The following is a 22,316-nucleotide window of genomic DNA, read 5'->3' on the forward strand; positions in this document are numbered from 1 at the left end:
CACATCGCCTGCCAGAACCAACCTCTGCTCTGGACGGGACATCGCCATCGCCATCACTGATGGCTACTAAATCACCCGCAAGCACCACCCCGACCGTCCAGGAGGAGGCATTGCCATCAACTACAGAAGCCATGGAACCCCACTCTGATACCATTGTAGACCTCGTGGCACCCCAGGCTCTCCCATCCACCGACGACATCCTACTCGGTGAACTCTACTTCCGCCTGGATAACCCAATGACCAGAACACCACCCCTTCCTGGGGAAGCTTGCCAACATCCAACTCAAGCAGCTAGTCACTGCATCAAGCCACATAGCAGGACAAACGGTAGAGCACGTCTCCTCTGCCAGCAGGAACTTCAACTACAGCCACACCACCTGACTCTCCTGGACCGACCATCATTGTATACATCACGTCTTCATAATGCCCACAGTAAACCACCGTCATCATCACCCCCCCTTCGCAGCTGGATCATGATCACTGAAGAACTTCTTGTCAACTCCCTCAGCTTCACCACTCTGCCAACGCTTACAGGCAATAACACCGCAGTGCGCAACCGCCACTGATGGATCTCTAACTGCGCAAACACCCTGGCACACCTCAGGAAAAGACCAGGCAAAATCTAGCACCACATTGCGCTGTATTTGCAATATGATGCATGTATGTGTATGTGTGATCTTGTGGAGCCCTGTGCCACATCATACTTGCATGAGGTATGATGTGTGCAGGGTGTGCGTGCCCACGCGACAAGGCCTCATAGGAGTGGTACAGTGAAATCCATCAGATCTCACTGCAACAATTGTAGGACGGCACTGCGTCAGTACCTTACGCCATTGGTGACGCAGTGCCACTCGGATAGGCTGGCCCCATGCATTGCTGGAGTTGCATCATGCTTGTGACATAACTGCAGCAATGCGTGACTTTAGCGCAGACAAATATGTCAGGATTCCAGACGTCTCTGTCATTACTTAAGTCTTGGAGCGCTGTCCAGTGAATACAGCGCATCCATGGTGTCGTAAGAAGGGTGTAGTGAAAAGTGTTGCTAAACTGTCTTGTCGCATCGCTGCAACACTTTTCATGACTGAGGCCCAAAATCTTATTTATGTTGCGCCTCCCTGCCCTGTAGTTTTGTTGGAGGGCAGCGCAGCAACATTCCTTGCAGCGCGGTCCAGCACCAAAACCTTCTGAAATGAGGTCCCAAGTGTTTGCTCCATTTTTAAGACCAGCTATTTTCTGGTCTTAAACAACTGATTCTAATTGCAGTTAGAGGCAGTTATTTGGGTCCTTCTACCTTCAAGGATTCCCTTGTACATTACGCAAAGTGGGGTTAGCGGCCGTTGTTGCACGAGAATGCCTCCCTTGCATGTCATTATCGCTAACAGAAGTGGCGATCTTTTCTATGGACGTTTTTGCCGGAAAACTGCTGTTAACAGAGGTTAGCGACAGCTTGTACATATGGCGATGCAAATATCGCTGCAAAACCGTCAGAAAAGTGCCTCTAAGGTGGCGTTAACTCCTCGTACATATGCCCCTCTGTGTCCTACAAGCCTGTCCTGAACATTAACACTAAGCAATTGAACAGAAAATGTGAAGGTAACAACTTCTTTGAAAAAGATGCACCATTGACTGGACCATTTAACTATTGCTCAAAGCCAGTAAGTTGCATTTATGTCACTTCTTACTCCATGCAGCCCTACAAGGGTTAGAATTGACTGTTCATCCTTAGGACCCACTGAAAGTCAAAGGCTAAAGTGAATGAACAAGTTCCAGGCAAGTGAATGAACTTGCATTAGCACCCGATAACAGGGGTTCAAGGGTCAACCAATTTACTGACCACAGGGATGTGCAGTTGCTGCTTAGTTTCACAGGGAACTGGTTTGACGGCTGGATATAACTAAAGATAATGCTTTAAAAGATGTCTTGAGGTAGCAAGCAGCAGAATGTACCTCTTGGCACTGCTTCATCCCTGCCCTCTGTGGTCTGGAGAAGATTAACCAACTGCTGTTACGCAAGGTTTTATTTTGCAAAGGATGACTTAATTCGTTAAGATGATCAGGAACAAAGCCCATTGCCTCACCCACTGCATTCCACTTAGCTAGCTTGGCAGATAGCATCACAGGTCGGTTATAAATACAGACACTGTTCCTTGCCGGTGGCACGTTCATCAAACTTTTGCTGAGCTCCAAAGCAGAAGATCCACTTGCAGGCAGTGGTGAAGAGAGCACGGAAGACAGCATGGAAGGTGAGTTCGATGGGGTACAAGTTCACTGTTTCCTTGACTGCAGCTCTATATTTCTCGAGTTTGCCTCTTTAAAGTCTCACATTCTTTTCTCCCTCCAATCAATTCCCATGACGTCTTGACAACCAGTTGTCATCAACCACTGACAATATTATTAAGTTAACTAAGTTTGTCGTATCACCTTGTTAAACGTTATAACGCATATTATGAAATCACTGAAACTTTCAATCATGCAGCGCCTTGTGACCCTTGCGGGTGAGTAGTGCGCTTCACAAGTCCCTGATTGATTGATTGATTGATTGTCGGCCATTTTGTTTAAATAAAACACAAGGGGTCTCATTTATGAAAAGTGACGCATCGGTGCGTGAAAACAGCGACGCGTCACTTTTCATTGCGCCCTCCTTGCGACACCAATGATGCGTCATATTTACATTATGACGCATCATTGTGCAAGGTGTTACAGATACGTCAGTATTTCTGACGTATCTGTAAGCGCAAAATTGACGCATTGCTGGAGTGTGTCACAAAAGTGACGCAACTCCAGCAATGCATCCTTTCACATGGGGCAAGTCTCATGTGAAAGGGCCTGCGTCAGTCTTATGCCTGCTGTGAGGCAGGCGCAAGATTTTGACGCAACGGCGTCCTAGAAGTGACGCCCTGAAATCTCATAGATTTCACTGCGTCACTTCTACGACCCTTTCTTGCTCCAATACGCCCCCCTTGCATACATTATACCTGGCGCAGGTATAATGTGGCGCAGGGGTTTACAAAGTGACGCATCTACCTAGATGCGTCACTTTGTAAATATGGCTCAACAAGGCGCATTTTGTACGCCACTGGTACATCACAAAAAGTGACGCACCGGCGGCGTTAAAGTGACGCAAGGGCTCATAAATGAGGCTCAAGGTCTTCTAATCCCATGAATTCTTACTTGGATACAATGGTGGTTGGGTGAATGCTCGGTGCATGAAGGCCATGTACAGATGCGTAGTAGGGATATAGCTGATGTTGCAGGGCTTGCTGTTACTTCACACTTTTTAAACTAAGTTGGAAATGCAACTTCCTGTTACTTGATGACCGTGAAGTTTGGTGGTTTAGGTGGTACAAGAGGCTTTAGTTTAAATCTACTACTGATGAGGTGGTGTGCATATGCTGCAAGTAGAGGGGGTAAGATAAAATGTTGGATCATTCTTGCAAAACATGTTTAGTGACTACAGAAATTCATATTACACAGACCATACTGTAACTGTTCAGTCATGAATGAGTCACTCCTAAAAACACCTTGGGGCTTATTTACAACCCCCTTGCGCAGCTGGTTCATCACTTTTAATATGGCGAAATATGACTTACGGTGGCGCAAGAGGCTTGTAAATTAAGTTCCATGCTTATTAAATCCGATCCGTCCTTGCAAAAGATTGTTCCATTCTGCACCTCAGCCATGTTTCGCCGGCCAACTTTGTTACAAAACTGCTCTCTGCGCCGTTAAGCACTCAGCTGCTTCCGGGGACCAGGTTTGCATGTCAACAACCGAGCATTGGCAAAGTGCCACAAAATGCCCTGGCACAGGAGGCGCGCACAGTATGGCGTTTATTTACATGGTTAATATAGATCTTCCTGTTTAGTTTTGGAGTGCGCCTTTGAGACATAAGGAAGAAGTGAGAAATAGTCTTGACAATTTAGGGATGACGTATCAGGAATAATAGTAATTAAAAAAACGAAGCTAGAATAGAAAGATCATAAAAAGAGTCTTAAAAAATGTTAGTTATTACAAATATCTCAAAATATTTAGCACCGAACAATTACACGACGAGTCCTTAAAATGGAGTTATGAAACACCACACATCTTTCTTTTATAATATAAAAAGCAAATAGGTCAAATATTTGGTATGTTCCAGCCTCTCCCTCTTGTACTGAATATAATGGTACGGCCGGTTTCGGTTGATTTGTCGCTGCATACATAGTGTAAACAGACTTTACAAGTATCACGCGGATTTGAAACGTTTTTTGGGGAAGTCTGCAGATTACTAAATGCACGTATGCAATAAATGAAACAGACTTTATGGCTGGAAGTGAAATGGGGAAACACAGTCTAGTTACTTGAGAAAGAGTTTGAGGCGCTTGGCAGACGGGACAGTGAGAGCTGGGAGGATGGGCGAAGTTGAAATAGGTAAGCCGTTTTCAGTGTTGTTGTTTGTTCCAGAGTTCATAACCGTTAGGTGATCGATCTGCTATTTTGTGTCCTTTGCATTGCAGTCAGTTGGTATAGTACTGTAGTGTGTTTTCCTCTCCAGTAATACACGAACAGGCAGGTAACGTGTTGCAAGTAATGCTTTATTTAAGCATAACATTCAGGAAACAGGTCTGCACCATAACGCTGCCTCTGCCAACTGCTCCAAACCGAATAATTGCCCATAGAGCACTACTATGTCAGGAGTGACCTAACATGCCCCGTGCAGTGGAACACAGAACGGAATAAGCAACACAACACATCCTCTTTAACTACAAAGAACACATTACAAAAGATAATTACAAGCCTGGATATTCCCTTTTCAAGTTAGCTAAATCATCCACTCGCCCTTCTTCTATTTTCCACATCAGTAGCATTCTCCAGACTAACCCCAGACGTTCCAGAGTCACAAGATGTATCAGGGGTAATCTCCATTGTGCCATTCAACTGTACACTATTCAACTCCACAGCATCATCCAACAAAGATGAGTATACCTCTTCATTCACATCTTTTCTGCCCTTATTCCACTGATCCTCTGAACCCCACACTTTGCCACTTTAAGCCTCACCGCATTCTGGAAATTTCGACAACTTCTTCCGGTTCAAAGAATTGACTCCCACCCTTGGGAACTCTATTGGGTTTATGTCCATGCATCCAATCTCTCACATTAACACATACAGGTTTAACACCATCAATGCAGTCATAATGAGACTTATTTTTCTTATGTGTTTCTTCCAATCTTTCTCTCACAAAATCCAGTGACCACTGCTCCACAGCACTATCACTGAACCACACAGGAGTACATTTACATCTGGGACTTCTTCCTCTCATTATTATAAAAGGAGATAAGATAACCCTGTAGTGTCATTGGCAGTAACTCTATATGCACACACAGCCTTCCTTACAGTGTTATGCCAGTCAAATTGTTTACCCACAGCACATTTAATAACTCTCTTAATTACCCTATTGAATCTCTCCACAGTGCCATTCCAGCTGGGATTATAAAGAGACATTCTTTTGTGTTTCAACCCTACTCTTTCAAAATATGGTCTAGCAGCATTAGACCCAAATTGCACTCCATTGCCACTTAACATAGTAGCAGAAATCCTTTCAGGCAAAATACCCTGTCTAAGAACTCTAACACCGTGCATTATCAGCTTTAGTAACAATATCTACTACAGGCCATTCAGAAAAAAAGAACCATAAGCATTATCACATGCTCCTGCAAGTCCCTTACGGGTTGAATAAATGCAACACAACACTCTACCAAGGTTGTTTGCGAACAAAACATTCACTCATTGGCGGCCTCAATGTCTTAAGAGACTTAAATGCAGATGAGCATACCCCACAGGATCTGACAAGTCTCTTCACCACCTTGTCAACTCCGGGCCAACAAAACATCTCTTTGACTACTGTTTACATCCTCACCACTCCAAAATGTCCTTCAAGACATAAGCTTAACATTTCTGATGTAAACTCCACAGAGAAATAATCCTACCCCCCAAAGAATCACTTACGTAGCCAAAGATAATTCTGACCTGACTTCCTAAGTAGGCCTACATGTATCAGTTAAATGCTCCTTCCTTGGCCAACCAACACAAGTATTCAAAAACGTTTTATAAAACCACATCATCCTTGAGTTCCTTCGCCCACTCTTCTCTCTTAATAGAAGGAGTGCCTGAGTCATATAATAATGCAATATTAAAGTCATTCCATAGATTGGCCTCACATTTTTCTAACAGGCAAGGCATTCTAGATAACAATACGCCCCAAATTATACCCTGAACATACACAATGTGGTACACATAACCTTTTATCCTTATAGACAAACGTGCAATTCTAGCGCCAAGAGACCTTGCAGTGAACGTGCGCTCAACAAATTCCCTAAACATAAAAATTCTCGCAGAACCTGTGACGAATCACGGACAGAATATCGAGTACAAGAATATCGACGTTAAAAATATTGGTGGCGAAATTTCGAGATCAAGAATATCGACATCCTATCTACATTATGGTAAGTACAAAAATATCGAAAAAAAATTGATGTAAAAAATATTGTTCAAAATATCGTTTGTTATTTAAGTTTAAAAAATAATGTAAAATAAAGTAAAGAATACATATAATTTAAAATAAACAGTAAAAAATGTTTTTAAATGTTTAAAAATTATAAATAATATATGTACATATAAAGTAAAAAACTAATTTAAACATATACATATAATATATAATACATATACTCACTAATAATTTTTAATACTTAGGGGCCGATTCCGATTCGGTTATATCCCCTACGAATCGCCGTACGGAGCGTTTTTCCCGTACGAATCGTACACCTTCAACGTCCCCGTACGTACGAGCAAGTACGATCCAAACCCAACGCAGATCTCAGTACGAATCGTCCGAAAGACCATACGACTTAAGAATCCGTACGAATTGCATTCGGAACATGCAGTATGCGACGTCCGTACGGATCGAAGCAGCTTTTTACGAACCAGCAAGTACGATTCGTTAGGACGACACTCCGTACTATTCTTTTTCTACGGGACTTTATAATGTACGTAAAAGCAGATTTTGACTCGAAACGCGTGTGAAACGGACCCCCCGGGTACGCGAGTGCACCCCATGATCGCAGGGTACGGTGCAAACTGGTACGGTGCGTCGGAGTACGGAGAAAAGGGGTACGGTACATCGTGATACGGTGCATGGGTGTACAGAGCGTAGGTGTACGGTGTGTAGGTGTACGGTGCGTAGGGGTACAGTGCGTAGGGTTGCGAAACATAGGGGTACGGTGCGTATGTGAATGTGTGGTTCTCAGTACGAATTGCTCATTCGCCGCTTTCCGTTGGAATCCCGTTTTCGGTCCCTGGCTTGGGTTGTACTTGGCGGGTCGTATGGCATGTTTACGAATCGTACGGTTCACTGTGCGGCTCTATGTCAAACGGATTTAACCTCGTTTTTCGTATGGTTCGCAATGATTCTGACGTATTTTAAACCTATGGATCGTACTACGCGATTCGGACGGATTTGTACAATTCGTACAGAAACGGCTACGAATACGAATCGTCGTACGGATTCGATTCCCGAATCTTAATCGACCCCTTATTGTAATAACTTATACACATTTTTTAACTATCATATACGTTATAAATACATCTATACCCATTTAACAATAATATAAATAAAACATTAAAAAAGAATGTACTCTTTTTAATATTATTTCTATACTACATTAACAAGAAGAGGTAATAAAATTATTATTCCAATTCAAAACAGTGCAACACTAAGGAAAATGTTGGTTAGCGTAGGGGTAAAGATTACTATTCCCACCCGAGTGAGTGCAACTTATGGGAAAGTGTTGGATAGCGTAGGGGTAAAAATTACTATTCTCACTCCAGTAAGTGCAACAGTAGGGAAAGTGTTGGATAGCGTGAGGGTAACATTTACTATTCCCACTCCAGAGAGTGCAACAGTAGGGAAAGTGTTGGATAGCGTAGGGGTAAACATTACTATACCCACCCCAGTCAGTGCAACAGTAGGGAAAGTGTAGGATAGCGGGTGGGTAAAAATTTGTATTGCTGTTCCTGGAGGGAGAGAGAAGACCAATACAGTGTATGATGCGAGTGGTATTGTTGGGGTAACGGGAAGTTTACCCTGGGGATCCATTTTGTTGGATTTAATGCCCTCACACACCCTTTCACACACGCATTCACCACCAACTAATCCGAAAAGCCAAGAAAACAGCATTCAAGGACCGACTTGACAACAACGCTCACAACAGCAAGGAACTTTTCAACATCGTCAAGGAATTTTCCAATCCCTCGGCCAACTCCAACGACATCACCCCCTCTCAAAGCCTCTGCGACTCCCTAGCCTCATTTTTCCACAACAAGATTGCAGACATCCACAACAGCTTTGACAACCAACCCGGAAACCAACCCACCCTACCATTTGCTGATCATCTTCCCCCTGTGAACACCCTTAACGACTGGAACCCAATCTCCACTGAGGACACCATCCGCCTGATGAATTTCATCCACTCAGGATCCCCCACAGACCCATGTCCTCACCACATCTTCAACAAAGCAGACTCCGTCATAGCACCGCACCTCCGAGACGTCATCAACTGCTCATTCAACTCCGCCACCTTCCCGGAAGACTGGAAACACGCTGAACTCACCGCCCTTCTGAAAAAACCCACAGCGGACCCCACCGAACTCAAAAATTACCGCCCCATCTCGCTTCTTCCATTCCCGGCCAAAGTCATCGAGAAAGCTGTCAACAACCAGCTCGCCGCCTTCCTCGAAGCCAACAAATCCCTCGACCCCTCACAATCTGGCTTCCGAGCAAAACACAGCACTGAGACCGCCCTCATCGCAGCAACAGACGACATTCGAACTCTACTGGACAATGGAGACACAGTCGCCCTCATCCTCCTTGACCTCTCTGCAGCATTCGACACAGTCTGCCACAAAACCCTTTTACAACGCCTCAATAACATCGGAATCCAAGGAAAAGCACTTGATTGGATCACTTCGTTCCTCACCGGAAGAACCCAGAGAGTCCGCCTTCCACCATTCAAGTCTGAGGCCTCTGAAGTCATCTGCGGCGTACCACAAGGATCCTCACTCAGCCCCACCCTCTTCAACGTATACATGAGCCCCCTCGCGGCCATCGCACGCCAACACAACCTCAACATCATCTCTTACGCGGATGACACTCAACTGATCCTTTCTCTCACCAATGACCCCAACACCGCCAAAACTAACCTACACGAAGGAATGAAAGAAGTTGCCGAATGGATGAAACAAAGCCGTCTGAAACTGAACTCAGACAAAACAGAAGTCCTCATCTTAGGTACTTCCCCCTCTGCATGGGACGACTCCTGGTGGCCGGAAGCCCTCGGAAAAGCACCCATCCCGACAGACCACGCACGGAACCTAGGCGTCATCCTGGATTCCTCACTCTCAATGAACAGACAAGTCAGCGCCGTATCCTCTTCCTGCTTCAACATTCTTTGCATGCTCAGAAAAACATTTCGCTGGATCCCCTCCGACACAAGGAAAACAGTCACCCACGCTCTGGTCACTAGCCGACTGGACTACGGAAACACCCTCTACGCAGGTACTACCGCAAAACTCCAGAAGAAACTCCAACGAATCCAAAACGCTTCAGCCAGACTCATATTAGACATCCCACGCAACGAACACATCTCTGGTCACCTTAAAGACCTCCACTGGCTACCCGTCAATAAGAGGATCACTTTCCGACTGCTTACCCACGCACACAAATCACTCTACGACATCGGTCCAGAATGCCTCAACTCACGACTGTCCTTCTACACCCCCTCCCGCCAACTACGTTCTTCCAGCCAAGCCTTCGCCACTGTACCTCGCATCAACAAGACCACCATGGGAGGCAGATCCTTTTCATACCTGGCTGCTAAAACATGGAACTCACTCCCCGCTTACCTTCGCCTTACCCAGAACCACCTAGCATTCAGAAAGCAACTCAAAACGTGGATATTTGACAAGTAATCCTCCTCCCCTCCTAAGCGCCTTGAAACCCTCTGGGTATGTAGTGCGCTATACAAATTATATGACTTGACTTGACTTGACTTAATCTATTAATATAAATTAATTAATGATGAATTAATTAACAAATAAAAAAAAAATAAGAAATGCATTATTATTATTATAATTATAAATGATTCAATTAATTAAAATTAACTACCAATTAATAATTCATTAACAAAACCTTATTTATCAATAACAATGAATAAAAAAATATGAATTAATGTTTAAATATTAAATTACTCCCCATCCTATTCGCCTATAAACCGACAACCCGCTACATATTCAAATTAATATAATTAGTTAAATTATCTAGTAATCAATTAATAAAAAATAACGATCAATTGTAAAATTAATGAACAATGAATACAAAAAATATTAATTATAATTAAATTACTTCCCACCCTATTCCCCTATAAACCCACAACCGGCTGTGATACTAAAACGCTAAATTTACTTTAAAGAAATGATTAATTTCTAAACATTTAATACATATATTTAGAACTAATTAAAAAACACTACAGCATTTTTTAAACATACATATAAAATACATACTAAAATACATAATACTATTATAAATATCGATATTATTAACAGCATTATTTTTGTTTACGATATTACTAACCTTAAGGTCGATATTCTGGTCAACGATATTCTTGACATCGATACTCTGTCCCTACGATATTGTAAACTCTATATAATTGTAGTTTGATATTAATAATTCAATATTTTGACTGCTCACCCCTGTGACACTACCTTCCGCAGTCAAAAGCTTCACAAAAGTTTTGTTGTCACATCTAATCTTAACTTGTTTACCCCACACAAAGGCACTATAATGTTCTAAGGCCTACGCGCATGCCAAAATGCTTCCTTTTCAATGATGAGGCACATATCTTCAGCAGGGGACAGAGATCTGGTTGCAAACAAAATGATCTGCTCCCCACCCTTAACATCCCTCTGCGACAGGGATTCCCCCCAACCCCATGTTGCTGGCATCCATTGTTACAATCCAGTCCAAAGCTGGGTCGAAAATACCTAAAGTAAAAACTTTTTCCAAATCCTGGTTAATGCACTTAAATTCTGTTACACACTTTGAGTCGCACACAAACTATACATGTTTTTTCACTAATTGTCTGCAAAATGTGCAATGAATTTTGCACAATACTCAGCAATTCCAAATAAAGGTCGTACCTCATCCTTGTTGCACGTGACTGGTTCACCTGTTATTGCACGGATTAATGATGGTTTAGGTTTGACTCTTTCCAGTAATCACATGCCCCAAATAGGTTATACCCCTTTCAGCAAACTTACTTTTGTTTAGTTCCACAGTCAGCTCCTTAATCTCCAATGGATCACTGGCAGAATATCGAGGAGCAAAATATCAACCTACAAAATATCGATGAAAAAATATAGAATGACAGAATATCGACTTCCTATCTACAAATAATAAAGGGGCATATTATCAAGGACCGGTGTTAAAATTATCGCCGTTTTATCGGCAGGAAATTGCCGATAAAACGGCTATAATGGGCTTGATAATACGCCCTTGTTAATTCTCATAGAAGCCCATGTTAACACCAAAACATGGGCTTCTATGGGAATTAACAAGGGCGTATTATCAAGCCAAATATCGCCGTTTTATCTGCAATTTCCTGCCGATAAAACGGCGATAATTTTAACACCGGTCCTTGATAATATGCCCCATAGTTTGTTAAAATAGCAAATTTTTAAAATGTCCTAAAAGTACTGTAAAATCATGAAATAATGAATATAATTAAGTAAAACATACTCAAACATACTTAAATAACCTTACAATTTATAAATAATTAATGTAAATAAAAAAATGAATATGCAATTTTATTTTTTAATACATATATATGTTAACGTAATATTATGAAAAAAATATTCAATATTTTTAGTATTGGATAGTGGGAGGGTAAAAATTACTATTCCCACTCCAGTGAGGGCAACAGTAAGGAAAGCGTTGGATAGCAGGAGTTTAAAAATTACTATTCCCACTCCAGTGAGTGCAACAGGGAAGGCGTTGGATAACAGGTAGGTAAAAATTACTATTCCCACTGAATTGACTGCAACAGTAGGGAAGTGTTGGATAGCGGGTAGGAATAATTTACTAGTCCCACTCCACCAAATATAACAGTAGAGAAAGTGTTGGATAGGGGGAGGGTACAAAATACTATTCCAATTCCAGTAAGTGTAACAGGGAAAGCGTTGCATAGCAGGTAGGTGAAAATTACTTTTCCCACTTCAGTGAATGCAACAGTAGGGAAATTGTTGAATAGCGTAGGGGTAAACATTTCTATTTCCACTCCAGAGAGTGCAACAGTAGGGAAAGTGTTGGATAACGTAGGGGTAAAAACCATAGGGAAAGTAATGATTATTTAATTAAATATATATAAATTAATTATCAATACCAATAGAAATTTATTAAAAATTCATTACCAATTACAAATCATCTATTAATTAATTAAAAAAGCCAATAAATATTACTTATTAAAAATTAATTACCTATTAATTAATTAGCTACACATTAATTTTCTATACCAACAATAAGTAATATATTTATTAACCAATTAATAATGAATTAACAGTAAATTAATTATCAACACACAAAATAATGTAAATAAATAAATAAATGAACATGCAATTTAATTTTTTAATACATATATATGTTAACTTAATATTATGAAAATATATTCAATATTTTTAGTGTTGGATAGTGGGAGGGTAAAAATTGCTATTCCCACTCCAGTGAGGGCAACAGTGAAGAAAGCGTTCGATAGCAGGAGTGTAAAAATTACTGTTCCCACTCTAGTGAGTAAAACAGGGAATCCGGTAGGTAAAAAATTACTATTCTCACTGAAGTGAGTGCAACAGTAAGGAAAGTGTTGGATAGCGTAGGGGTAAAAATTACTATTCCCACTCCAGAGAGTGCAACTGTAGGGAAAGTGTTGGATAGCGGGTAGAAATAATGTACTATTCCCACTCCATCTAATGTAACAGTAGAGAAAGCGTTGGATAGGGGGAGGGTACAAAATACTATTCCCACTCCAGTGAGTGTAACAGGGAAAACGTTGCATAGCAGGTAGGTGAAAATTACTATGCCCACTTCAGTGAGTGCAACAGTAGGGAATAGCGGGAGGGTAGAAATTACTATTCCCACTCAGTAGGGAAAGTAATGATTTATTAAAAAATATATATAAATTAATTATCAATACCAATACAAATGTATTAAAAATTAATTACCAATTACAAATCATCTATTAATTAATTATTTATAAATGCCAATAAATATTAGTTATTAAAAATTAATTACCTATTAATTAATTAGCAACAAATTAATTTTCTATGCCAACAAAAAGTAATACATTTTTAACCAATTAATAATTAATTACCAGTAAATTAATTATCAATACACAACATAATTTCAATAATTAATTAATTACAATTACATTACTTCCCACCCCATTCCCCTATAAACCCACAACCCGCTCCAAATAATAAATGTATACAATTAATATAATTATCAATTAATCAATTTATAAATATTATTATCAATTAATAATTAATTAACAATAAATGAATTATCAATACCAATAAAAAAATACTTAATTACAATTAAATTACTTCTCACCCCATTCCCCTATAAACCCACAACCCGCTCCAAATAATAAATGTATACAATTAATTTAATTATCAAAGAATCAATTAATAAATATTAATTACCAATTAATAATTAATTAACAATAAATGATCAATACCAATAAAAAAAAATACTTAATTACAATAAAATTTACTTCCCACTCTATTCCCCTATAAGCCCACAAACCGCTCCAAATAATAAATTAATTCAACTAATATAATTACCAATTAATAAATTAATAAAAATGAATTACCAATTATTAAAAATTAATTACCAATTATTAATTAATTAACAATATAATATATATCAATACCAATAAATAAATCAATAATTACTTATTCACAATTAAATTACTTCCCACCCTATTCCCCTATAAACCCACTACCTGCTACAGAACTAAAATGCAAAATTAAATTAAAAATAATTAATAATTCCTAAAATGTCATATTTATTATACTATAATTAAATTACTTCCCACCCTATTCCCCTATAAACCCATAACCCGCTACAGGAATTAAATTACGCAAAACATAAATAACATAACATTCATTACTTTAACAAAAATGCAAACATACATTACAAAAATGATATATATTTTTACACACATTTACCAACGCTTAAAACACTAAATAAAATCGATATTTTTAACAACTATATTATGTCTATTGATATTACTAACTTTGATAATATGACAATCGATGTTTCTTACCTGAATTTCGATATTCTGCACCACTATATTTTTGTGACTCGATATTATATCCACTCGATATTTAAAATTCGATCTTTTGCCAATTCGATATTAAAAATGTGATATTGTGACTGTTCACCATCTCCAATATCTGTAAAACTTTCCTCAATCTTTCATAATGTATCTCTCTATTCTTTCCAAATGTTAAGATTTCGTCTTGAAAGAACATCACTCCCACCTCTTCCTCAACAGTTTATGCATTAACCGCTGAAAAACAGCTGCCACCGATGCTAGTCCAAACGGCATCCATTTAAATTGATAACACCCAAACGACGTGATGGATGGTTTTAGACTCCTGGATGTCGATGTGAGGGGAATCTGATGATAAGGAGCTGAAAGATCAATGGTAGAGAACCAATTTGTCATCTTTAAATATGAGACCTTTTCTGTAATTTTAGGAAGGGGAAACAGATCAATAGCAATCTTATTGATAAGATGGCAAAGTCAATACACAAACGGATTTTACAGTGGGGGAAATTGTTTCACACTTAGAATTGACAGACATCAATCTGGAAAGCTACACTGGTGGGAGGATTGATATGTTGGGTTATAGGTGGCTGTCCTTTTTGTTTTGTTTAAGGCAGGCAAGGGCTAAACTGTATGCAAACAGAAAAGCTTCTTCTGTACAGGGCTGGAGAGATCAACGGAATTTGCACATTTTCCTTAATCACATTCTAGTTTCCCATTGGTGCTTTTCTCATTAATATTCAAAACAAACTTGTCTCTTAAACTCATTTCACTGTTTTGTTCTTCCGTCTTCTCCTCGGCATCACTTGGCCCAGGTGTTCAGTTCTCACATATGCATTTTACACTATTTGTTTTATTTCTGCACACCTTGGTGTAATGTCCCTTAATGCTGCACTTACTATACTTTTGTTTAAGAGCAGGAAATGTTTTGCAATGCGTTAGATTCTGCTTACTGTCACATTGGTAACACCTACGTTATTTTCCGGTACGTTTCTATAGCTACTTTTCCTGAGTCTTTTCACCTTACGAGTTGTCACCTTCCATACACACTCTGTAATTTTCTCTGACTGTTTTAATTCACTGGCACATCTACTTAAAATGTCAGCTTTACACACTATAGCTAAAACTTCCTCTAATGGTGAATCACCATTAATCCAAACACGCTCATGGATAGCAGAATTATTGGCATGTATGACAGGTTGGTCTCTATTTAGATTGTCACGTAACACACTAAATTTACAATCAATACACAGTTTCCTCTTATTTGCCACAAATGCATCAGCAGATTCCATTCTACTTTGCATTGAAAAAGTATACATTTTGTAATCCCAATACACACTTTGGTTGCAAAATATTTATCCAAGTCCTTCAGGGCCACCACAAGCACGTTGCCATCTCCAGTTTTGGGCATAAAACTGTAAGTCTTCATCCCTACAGGGCTTAAAGAGTGTCAAAGTATTCATTTCTTTTGTTCAGCTGACATTTTATCTTTTTCATCCACTGCACATACATAATTTACAAAATAATCATTCCATTCCACCCTCTTTATTGATGACTGTGTTCCTGACACCCAAAAACCATGTGTAAAGTTTTGCTGAGCCATCGTAAGTATGTATATGCATGTCTACACAACAGAAGAACGTGTAGCCAAAATACAATTATACGGATAAATACCTTCACCTGTTTCCTGAATGATACTATGCACATGCGACAGGCAAATAAAAACAGGTGTGCCTGTCAGTGTGTAACTTAATTAAACCGTACCCAAAACAGTGCCCAAAGATAAAAAAGGAACCGTTGGGGTGTATGTAGCTCCGTCTGTGAGTTGTTAATTAACTTCAGCTGTGCCTATCAGCGCGACGTGTAACAGGCCACAAGCGTATGCAGCTCTGACTGCCAGGCCTCAAATGATCCATAAGCAAGTGGTGGCGCCATGCGGGTCACGTAGATTACGTAATGTGACCCTGACACACGTAGAGCAAGTCAGGCACGCCGGAAAGAGGCAGGAACACAGGCACAAAGATAACACAATGCCATGGAAGCGTTCCAACAGGATTCCACCCACCGCCACTCGAAAAATGCGGCCGAGCAACGGATAAAAGACCAGGTCAGTTGCCTCCTCAAAGTACTGTAACTTTTACAAACACCGAATGTTTATAAAACTAAGTGCCTCGCTATAGCCAGTTATGGTACCTCGGTTTGAGGTTACACATCACATGTAAAGATTCAAGTGGCTGAAAACAAATTCTTGAGATCGCTTCTGGCTGTACCCCAATCGACCCCTACTTAATCTCTGCACACGGAATTGGGTTTGGGCTATGTCACTGACCAGATGAAAGTTGCCCTGCTGATATGCTGGTTAAAGACTTGGCTGAATCAAGAAATCTCCTTGAACCATCAAATTCTACTTGATTGTCTTTCCCTGGATAGGGTTAGTAGGGTCCTGTGGTTAATGTATATTAAAGCCATGTTTACTAAACTTGGGCGCCCTGAGCTCTATACCTCACCGGACTCTATTACCAGGTAAGACATATGCTGGACTAAGAAAAACATTCTTCTTATGGCGACAATGGAGAGGGAGGAGTTAGAGTTATTGAAACCATCTGTTAAGGCTAACTATGTTTTGCAAACCTCACCTTCCCTCGAACCATATTTAATAATTGTCACCAGACCCTTCCATCGCCAGCTTTTAATTAGATTTCGGTTCAACATCATCCATTTCTCCCTTGGTGTTTTCCCTATATGGTACAAACCTGAAAATAGCGACCCCTGTAGCTGTGGCAACTTTTCTACACCTGATATAATGCATTTTATTATGTTCTGTGATTTCTATGCGTAGATTCGTAAAAAGTATTTCTTGCCAATTCTTAGAGAGGCTGGCCTTACTCAAGTCAGGCCTGCTCTCATATTTCTCCAGATGCTAAGCAATACGCGTGTTATATTCTCTGTTGCTAGCTTTCTGGTGGCTGCTGTACGAATCAATAGCAAAAAATTAACTGTATAAATGTTCCCTGGCTGATTTTAATTTGATATTTTACTTGGGCTTTTTAATTGATTTTAAATTTCCTATTGTGTAATGTTTTCATTATCATTGATTGAAGGATTTTATATATTAACATGAATGTTTTTATATTGTCTTTTATGATTTTAACTAATCGAATAAAGTGTTTTGACTGACTGACTGACCAACTCCATCAGTAAAAACATGCTGATAGGTAAATACTTTACTGTAGCTTGGCTGCCGAACTCCTCCGACACGGCAGAGAATATCCAATCCTGAACCGCTGTCACTCCCATAAACCAATACATTCACAAAATGATGAACGTTTCCACGCAGGTCCACTCGTCGCCAATTTGTAGTGTGTGTGTTCTTTTCCAGTAAGACACGAACAGGCAGGTAGCATGTTACAAGTAATGCTTTGTTTAAGCATAACATTCATGGGACAGGTCTGTACCATATTACTGTCTCTGCCAGCTGCCCTTTGCAGGATCATGGCCCATAGAGCATTACTGTGTTAGGGATGACCTAGCATGCCCCGTGCTGTAGAACACAGAATGGGTAAGCTACACAACAAGTAGCTTCTTCTTTCTTTGCATTCCTATTACCAAGTTATCAATAGCGGTTACTATCCCCGACGAGGCGTTGAATACTTGTTTTATCAGATCACTTGTCTTGAGAAGACCCGTTAAGTGTTCTCGCAGAATGCCCAAACATCCCCTTACGTGTTTTTAGGTTCCTTCAAAACATGTTACCTAAATGCCAGTGCTGCAGGATTTAAGCAAATCAGCATTACCTTGTACATCGATTCACCACAATGCCAAGGGTAGCGGAAGTGACATCACACACCCTTTGACCTGAATAACATTGCAAGAAGTGACATCATATGACCTTTGACAATCACTTTTCCCAGGAAATCATGCCACATGAAAGCAACCCTGATGACACCACAATAATAATTGAAATTGCTGATGCTTCGAAATATCTGCATGATTAAGAAAACATAACAAAGACTGTTGTAGACAACACCTATTTTAGGGTGTTGCTATGACAGACAAAGGAACTTTACTCGTTTCTCTTTGGATTACATGAACAATTATGTGTTTGTCTAAAAGAAATATAGTACTACAATACAGAACAGCACTGGGAATATTAACTATCTATACCACAAACTGTCATGATTTATTAGCTTTTTTTAGTGAATACTAAAATGAGAAATGGATTGATAAATAATTGGGAAAGAACAATAATTTAAAAAGCATAGCAGCCACATCCATGTGTATTAATTGATATCGATAATTTATTTTCAATATGAACTAGAGATGACTTTTTTTTTCAAACAAATCATTTTTTTTATGTACACACAATAAAGAAACATGGCAAGAACTTATTTAAAACTTATTCTAGATCATTTGTTTTTTTAATCTGTAGACTTGGTTTTTCAATGCTGAATGTATTTATTTTATAAGACCTAAAGTGTAATATCTCTGTGGAAGCTCCAGAAAATAGGCAGGTGCTTATAGAGACATGGTTTACCTTTCGGTCTTGCAATCAATCATTCAAGTGTTTTGTAGAGCGCGGCTACTCACCCTTAAGGGTCTGAAGGCTCTGGGGGGTGGGAGGGGGGGGGGGGGGGAATGCTGATCCATCCAAGGCGCTGTGGTTCATTCGAAGAAGCCATGTTTGAGGCAGTGATAGTGATTGCCTGAGGTGGAGAGGCAGGGTGCTGCAGGTCTTTGCTTCGAGGCTGGAGAAGGATCTTCCTCCGGCCGTGTTCTTTTGGATCTGTGGGACTGTGGCCAGGGCCAGTTGGGCGGAGTGGAGGTCTCTGGTGGGTGCGTGGAATGCGAGGCTGTGGTTAAGATACGCAGGTCCCTTGTCATGGAGGGCTTTGTAGGCTTGTGTGAGGAGCTTGAAGGTGATTGTTTTGTTGGTTAGGAGCCAGTGGAGGTCTCTCAGGTGGCCAGTGATGTGGATGTGGTGGGGGATATTGAGGATGAGTCTGGTGGAGGAATTCTGAATGTTGTGCAGTTTCTTGCGGAGTTTCTGGGTGATACTGGTGTGGAGTGCTTTGCCATAGTCGATTGTGCTGCTGATGAGTGTGTGGGTGACCATCTTTCTGGACTCGGTGGGGATCCACTCGAAGATCTTTCCGAGCAGGTGTGAAGGCTGACTGATAAGATGGTGTTGATCTGGTGGTTCATGGTGAGCGAGGAGTCCAGCATGATGCTGAGGTTTGGTGCGTGGTCTGTTCCAAGTGCTGCAGGCGACCAGGAGTTGTCCCAGAAAACTTCGGTCTTCTCTGAGTCGATCCTGAGGAAACTGCTTTTCATCCAGGTGGCGACAGCCTTCATCAAGTCGTGGAAGTTGTTCTTGGCTACTGTGGGTTCATTGGTGAGGAAGAGAATCAGCTGGGTGTTGTGGGCGTAGGAGACATTGTTGAGTCCGTGGTTCCTGACGATGGCTGCGAGCAGGGCCAAGTAGATTGAAGAGAGTGGTGATCAGGGAGAATCCATGAGGCACTCCACAGCTGGTCTCTGTGAGTTCAGAGTGGAACTGTGGTAGTCTGACTCTGTGTTCGGCTGGTGAGGAAGGAGCAGATCCATTCCAGGGCTTTGTCGCAGATGCTGGCACCAGAGTCTTGTGCATAGGGTGCGGTAGGAGACGGTATCGAAGGTGGCCGAGAGGTTCAGGAGGATGAGGGCTGCAGTTTCGCCTCAGACGAGGAAGGTGCAGATGTCGTTAATAGCTTCAGTATTACTGTCTTGATGAGCTCAAAATCCATTCCTAACCAGAGTCAAAATCCAGAGATCCATTGGATTATAGTTATCTTTTAGTTGTCTCTAGGTCGCCATCCTTAGGGGCCTTCTCATCAGTGTGGACAATGCATATATGATGCACCTCTGTAGTTCCTCAATCCAAAATATCACATACCCATAGATCTACACTCGGTACCCTGCTCCCCATCAAACCCACAGCAACTCTCCACTTTGCTAGAAGCAACGTTAATTGTAGAAATGTGTAAGACATCTTACATCCTCTAAGTTTCTTTATTATTCCCAGCAAGCATGCCGCAGGCGTCCAGGGAATTTCAGTGCCTGTGACCTCCCCTACGCTGGAAATCACCTGCTTATTCTGAACAAAACTGTATGTTCGCCCATAATTGTTCTGCTGCCAGGACCTACAGCCTAAACATTCCTTCCCCCAACTAAAGCCTACCACTAAATGTGGGAGACCCCCCCATCCTCCCATACAAAGAACCACAACTGTTACATACAATAAACATTAACTGTTATTTATCCTTATGTATCCCCCATATCCTTATCTCTAAGCATTCAGTTCCCCTCGGGTTCAGTCACGCTATCAGTGATCACCACTTTGCCCGTTGTAGGTGTTTCAAAGTCCAGAGCATCAATCAGGAGTCTCCAGTGCCATGGTGCCATCTTCTTGGAGAATAACCCTCGCATGATCCCCCCTCATCCATCTGGCTGCTCTCAGCGCCCACCCTGACTCTCCAGTTGGAGTTCTGGGATGCCACCCTCCGCCATGACCCTGCCTTCCAGGATCCTTGTTGTTCTTTCGTCACTGTGTCCCACATCTTTAGCCACCTCCATACATCCCCAGCGATGTAAAAAAGTGTGACTTGCCCTCCGAAATTAATCTCAGATGGGCCGGATGCAGGAGCATATACCGAAGACCCATCCTCCTCAGCTATCTCTTAGCCTTCAAGAAGGACCTACTCTGGGCTTGTACTTTTGCAAGTAATCTGGGTAAATGGAGATCTTATGATTCTAGTACAAGAGGTTAGTAGCTTTGCGAGCTGCCAATAAAAGACAATCCCTATCTCTGTAGTTTAGGACACGCGATATAATGATGGTGCGCCCTCTCAATTAAAAACTGCGTTGGCAGGCCAGCAGGCTAGAAAGTATCACATATCCATGATTCCACAAACCGCTCTGTCTCACCTCTCTTCCCTCATTCAGGAAAGTCCATACTTCGTCCACCACCTGTTCTTTCAAAGTTGTCACTTCAGATTGAAGATCTACAGTTGCACCTTCAATCGTATTAACCTTATCAAACACTTTCCTCAAGTCGGCACGCAAGAGATTGACCTCTGTAGACACGGCCTCAATTTTCCCTTCAAGGATTGTCCTGAAGCCCTGGATAGCTGCCATGAGGTCCACCTGGGAAAGTTCAAGGCGCAAAGCTCTCGCAACCATAAATCAGTATGATCAGGAAAAGAAAAACGTTTCAACAAAGTAATTGACAGTTCAGTAATAAGCAACAGCAGATCCTTGTATCTTTATCCTTAGGAAAGTTGTTTATTTGATCCACATTCAGCCGACACGTGTTTCGTCGTGTTTAAAGTTGAGTCAACACTACTCTTCAGGGCTGATAAAACAGAAAACAACGTAGATATAGCATATCTCACATGCTTAACATGTTAAAATTTGTGCGATACGTGACGAAGATAGGTCTTGAAGTGCATGAATGTGAAGCCTTATTTGCCCACGAATTGTTTCAGTGTCTAGCGTCAATTCTCCAGAAGGTTGAAACATGCTTCTTCAAAACTCTTATTAAAACAATTACGGCGCATAGTTGATTGGTGAGGACACATTCAAGGATGTGAATAGAAACTGTAGTGCTCTCTGACTTGCCGTGCTCTCGACGATCCTACATTTGGAAAGACTCAGGGCGGACAAGTGTTACTATTGATTGCTGGACGGTGTGAGTGAGTCCGTGACGATCAATAGATCAAGGTGCATTGATTACTAGTGAAAATTGTGCTTAAAATTCCTATGCCTTATAAAATCTGAAAATGCATACCTAGTGGTGTGACCAACTGGTCAGTAGGTCGGACTTAATGGACACTTTGACTTCGGGTGGATAGTTCTGTGTGTTGAG

At 41.0% G+C, this 22,316-nt stretch overlaps 1 protein-coding gene across 2 annotated transcripts in view; it reads left to right on the top strand.

The window, feature by feature from the left end:
* Positions 1-2,082: 2,082 nt before the first annotated feature.
* LOC147705978 (protein-glutamine gamma-glutamyltransferase 6-like) overlaps positions 2,083-22,316 on the top strand; it is a 322,464-nt gene continuing 302,230 nt past the window's right edge. Inside the window, exon 1 of one of the 2 annotated variants that reach the window (XM_086932438.1) lies at positions 2,083-2,242. In XM_086932438.1, coding sequence (XP_086788564.1) covers positions 2,236-2,242 — 7 coding nt within the window. In that variant the 5' untranslated portion in view covers positions 2,083-2,235. Of the gene's footprint in view, positions 2,243-4,179; positions 4,407-22,316 lie in introns of those variants that run through there. The other variant, XM_086932437.1, reaches the window with a different exon arrangement.

Source organism: Lissotriton vulgaris, chromosome 7, assembly GCF_964263255.1.
Source record: "Lissotriton vulgaris chromosome 7, aLisVul1.2, whole genome shotgun sequence".
Classification (NCBI taxonomy): Eukaryota; Metazoa; Chordata; class Amphibia; order Caudata; family Salamandridae; genus Lissotriton; species Lissotriton vulgaris.